The 4,980-nt window shown below is 36.1% G+C and overlaps 1 protein-coding gene across 1 annotated transcript in view; it reads left to right on the top strand.

Moving 5' to 3' along the window:
* LOC111089146 (peripheral plasma membrane protein CASK-like) overlaps positions 1 to 3,709 on the top strand; it is a 29,956-nt gene extending 26,247 nt beyond the window's left edge. Inside the window, exons 4-5 of the mRNA XM_022401061.1 lie at positions 3,192 to 3,277; positions 3,626 to 3,709. Coding sequence (XP_022256769.1) covers positions 3,192 to 3,277; positions 3,626 to 3,709 — 170 coding nt within the window. The remainder of the gene's footprint in view (positions 1 to 3,191; positions 3,278 to 3,625) is intronic.
* The last annotated feature ends 1,271 nt before the right edge of the window (positions 3,710 to 4,980 follow it).

Below are 4,980 nucleotides of genomic sequence, written 5' to 3'. Positions count from 1 at the left end.
ACATTAACGTTTTTAAACTTATAGGGACATCTATGATTTGCGAATTTATATTTGTATAAATTATAAATCTTCCGACTATCATTTTTACTCATATTCTTACAGCTCCTTGCTGAGGGAACGCGGCCCTCGTTTTCTACTTATCATTAAATGTGGCATTATCCTATGGATCTGCTTATCCAATGGAACAGAATTATAGTCACGTACTAATGTCCCTTGAAACGGGACTAGAGGAATCCGAAGAAACGTTCGAACAAAATTTCTGATGAGTGCAGACTTTTGTTTGACTTGTAGGCTGCAATTGTGAAAGGTAAAGAAAAAAAGTCATAATCAAATTCGTATAGTGCGAGGCTAGCATCCTGTAATCCAATAACGATACATGATTTAGTTGATTACGACGTGACAAATCTTTCACGTTCTTCGGTCATTCAGTCATGCTTCGACGTTGACAGTTGCGTGTATGCAGAAGACGGAGGCTGAGACAGGTATCGGTACCATTCTGTGTACGAACATACCTATCAAATCACGCGAGGCGTCGTCTACATATTCTTTTGCTACACAGTAATGAAATAACGTTCAGAAAACAGCGAACGAGAATAATGGATAAGCTTTGAAAAACCTGTGAGGAGGAGAGGGGAAGATACGGAAAAGTGGAAAAGATTAGAGAATAGTTTACACTTGTGGTAAGACTTTATTAAGGATCCGGAAGAGCGGGAACACTTATGGTAAGACTTTATTAAGGATCCGGAAGAGCGGGAACACTTATGGTAAGAGTTTATTAAGGATCCGGAAAATCGGGAACACTTGTGGTAAGACTTTCTTAAGGATCCGGAAGAGCGGGAACACTTATGGTAAAAGTTTATTAAGGATTAGGAAGGGTGAGTAAGATCAGAGAAAAGTTTATTGAGAACCATGAAGAGCGGAAGAAATTAAAAAAAGAATTTAAGGATCAGGAAGAGAGAGAAGATTTAAAGAAAAAGTTTAAGGATCCGGAAGAGTGGGTAAGATCAGAGAAAAGTTTATTGAGGACCATGAAGATCGGGAGAAACTAAAAAAAGAGTTTAAGGATCAGGAAGAGAGAGAAGGTTTAAAGAAAGAGTTTGAGGATCCGGAAGAGTGAAAAGGATAATAATAAGACTTACTGAGGATCAGAAAATAGTTTGAAGGTATGGAAAAGTTTAGAGAAGATTAGAGAAAAGTTTATTTTGAGGAAGTCTTTTTCCAGTGGGAACTGGATCCTAGATCCTGTTTACTGTTTCACTCTTGTTCTATCAACATTATTCACCAATAATTACAAAAGCATTTGCAAAGACAAATTTGGCAATGAAAAAAATATAATTAATGCTTTTAAAAATGTTTTCACCCTGATTTAAAGTAATAGACACATTACTTAATCTTAGTTTTCTTATCTGATTTGTTGTTTGATGTTAATCACAAAGCTGAGCAGTGGACTATCTGTGTTGTGACAACCGCAGGAATCGAACTCTGCATGTTAGCATTATAAGCCCTCAAAGAATTATTTTATTTAAATATCTATTAATATTTTCTTTTATACGTCTCCGATTGTTGAAATTTTTGTAATCCCATTTGTTAGGGCTAATAAGCTGCCTCGTTTTGCAAACTTACGTGTTTTACACCACCATTTAACGTCCATTGATCAAATATTCAACATTTTAACTGAGTTAAAAAAAAAGGAGAAAATAATTAAAGTTTTATCCAACAGACTGACCACACTGACAGCCCTTGCTGAACACCGCTCCAATTATATTTGATTCTCCTCCGCTTTTATTTTTTTGTCTCTACGATGGCCACCTGGGGGATCAGCGGTGAGCCCAACGAATAGGGGGATTGAACGTCACATTATAACGCCCCCACGGCTAAAAGGGCGAGCATGTTTGGTGTGACGGGGATTCGAACCCGCAACCCGCAGATTGCGAGTCGAGCGCCCTAACCACCTGGCCAAGTCGGGCCTAAACCGGTTTAAAGTAGTCAAAGCTGTCATATTACAAAATATTTTGAATTAATAAACGGGAAAAATCTAACTAATATGTTAATTTTTTTCATGATGACGATATTCTGTGTATTTTTTATCATCATATAACAAATCGCGAAAACCGTTCTAGAAATAAAAATACAGCTCAAATATTCGTTATTTGAATTGACTGGCACCATACCTATAAAAATATATAAATCTCGTTAAGTCCATCAATAGTGATAAAAGTAACTTTTCACTGCATATGCATTTTTATAACACTTTTCTTGGTTAGCCCCATTACGGATTTTAAATCAGATGTGTGTACAAGCAAACTTATCTTCTGTTTGTCACAAGTCACTGACAAAGAGGTCTTTCGTTCAATGCTAAAACCCATCAGCTGCTATTTAGTACAAAACTTGATAGGCCGAATGAATGTGATTAAAATCATGTTTGACTTCAGACGCTTGTTTATTCATCATACATTTCAAATTAGGGGAGTATAGGTCAGTAGCACAGCAATGTATGCGGGTTTCGATACCCATGGCGGGTAGGGCACAGATAGCCCTTTGTGTAGCTTTTTTTTATTTATAACAAACAACAACAACATCCTCTCTTTTCAAAGCATGGCAGTTAAAAAAATGTTCATTGGTTAGAATATGTTAAACCGGTTTAAATTGTTGTTTGTTTGAATTTCGCGCAAAGCTACACGAGGGCTATCTGCGCTACCCGTCCCTAATTTAGCAGTGTAAGACTAGAGGGAAGGCAGCTAGTCATCACAACCCACCGCCAATTCTTGGGCTACTCTTTTAGGGGGGCAAGGGAGGATCTAGTGGGGATTTTTGTTTGTGACTTCCGTGCGATTAGTGGTTTTTCTTTCATATACATATGCTATCATAGTATTTCTCATTAGTCTGCCATGATTAAAGGTTGTATATAAACTATGTTAGTGCGTCACAGGGAAATAATATTTAAAATAGACGCATTTTCTCCGCCAGGTGGAGGCGCAAGGCATTCGTAAAAAAAAAAAAAAGTAGTCGAGTTTCTTGTGAAAAGTCAATACTTTAATTTGTTTTTGTACATGATGGCTTATTCATGTTGATATCTGTCAAACTAAGTTAGGACGATTATGGTGTACAGCGCGTATTAAATAACTATTTCGAATTCGTTGTTTTCTAGTTTAAAGATAAATGAAAATGACAACATTGTTCCATTTTAATAGGTTCATTACATGTGGGTGATGAAATTCGTGAAATCAACGGAATCCACATAACTAACCAGTCTGTGGATATGCTGCAGAAAATGCTGGTAAGTTGGACCTCTCTCTCTGTTTATAAGTCACACTGCGGTTTCATCGTGATTTGATGCAAGGCATTTTACTGCCCTCTGTTGACTAAACAAGACAAACATTATTTTTTGTCTAGGTTAATGAAAATTAACATTTCATTTGCAAGGATTTATTGATTGAAGAGAAAGTCCATAGAGAGAGAAAGAAAAAGGTCAGGTATTTCAACTTTATGAAAAGAAATGTTTGGTTCTACTGACCAGTCTGGAACTACTTAAAGTGAAATTTGTAAGCACCTAGTGTGTAGTTTTATAAGTTCAATTTGTATCATTAATAGCTTCTTCTGGTTTTGTTTTTGTTTTGTTTTTCAGAAAGAGGTTCAGGGCAAAGTTACTTTCAAAATAATCCCTAGCTTTAGGAATGCTCCGCCACCTTGTGAGGTAAGCAAAAAATAATAGTTATGTTTCTTAACTTCATTGTTTGCGCTAAAAATTCATGTTTCTCCAGTGGGGGAGGGGAGGGCCGGATATTTACTGAGATACACTTTGAAAGTCCAGCTAGTCACAACCATTTAATGGAAAAAAAATTTAAAAAATACTATGCATATGACGTCATAGTTATCAACGTGCTGTGACGTTATAGTTATCAACGTGCGTGTCCGTCACCGGTAGAGATGTACACTGCAACTTTTAATCAATTCGATTTGAATCGGGCGGAACTATTTTCTGTGTAAGGTTAGAGGTCAGTATAGAACAGGCTCAGACTGAGACGAAGGTGAATAATTAATCGGATTTACGAATTTGGATTATTTTCAACAACCACATTAAAGCCTGTGTAGAAATTATTGGTTGTTACAGAATTAAAACTTTCGCTCATATCTTTAACGTCTAAAGTAAGAAATAGGTTTTTTTTTTAATATCATTTGTAGAGAGGTTTTTGTTGTTGTTAAAGTATCGAAACCCGACTTTTTAATATTATAAGCCCTGAGATATTTTAGTGAAATAAAGTTTCTTTTGATTTCTCAGGTAATTAACTTTGAAATGACCGATTTAGTTTTATGCCAGTCACTTCAGACGGAGTCCAGATATTGCATTATATTGATAAATTTTATATTTTTCTTGCTCAACAGTGGTTAAACTGGGATTTTCAAAGAGGGTGAGCTCCGTTTTGTGACCCACTCTGTATAAGAAGTGTGGATCACAATACGACAGAAGATACACACTCTCTGAGAACATATTCAAATGTTAAATGGGGCCGTCTTATACAACACTTTAGAGTTAAAGAAAGAAGCTAAATGACCCAGTTTATTTTAGAGAAGACCAAAAATGCCAATGTCTTGAATCGTCAAGAGGTGGAACGCCATTCCGGATCGCTCCGCCCCAATTTAAATTAATTGCATTTGTGTTATTTTTTTTTCCACATTTTTTTGTGTGACTCATATGCCACCAGAAACTCTGTAACTAACAAAGTCATCTACGTACAAGTATTTATGAACATAAAGAGTTTGGAATAATGTGTTTCAAAAGCCGATGGACTCTATTCAACAATTCTAGGGTTAAGTCTTCTTTATTAATGTCCGTCAGTGAACAGCGATAAGCTTGAAGGATTATAATGCTAAAAATATGGAGTTCGATTCCCACAGCTAGTAGCATAGCTGAAATATATTTGAATAATATTAACTTACAAAGACCACGTATGGCCAGAATACGTTGCTTGTTTTGAATTT

Source organism: Limulus polyphemus, unplaced genomic scaffold (assembly GCF_000517525.1).
Source record: "Limulus polyphemus unplaced genomic scaffold, Limulus_polyphemus-2.1.2 Scaffold5370, whole genome shotgun sequence".
Lineage (NCBI taxonomy): Eukaryota > Metazoa > Arthropoda > Merostomata > Xiphosura > Limulidae > Limulus > Limulus polyphemus.
This window is presented reverse-complemented; position numbering and strand designations above follow the sequence as displayed.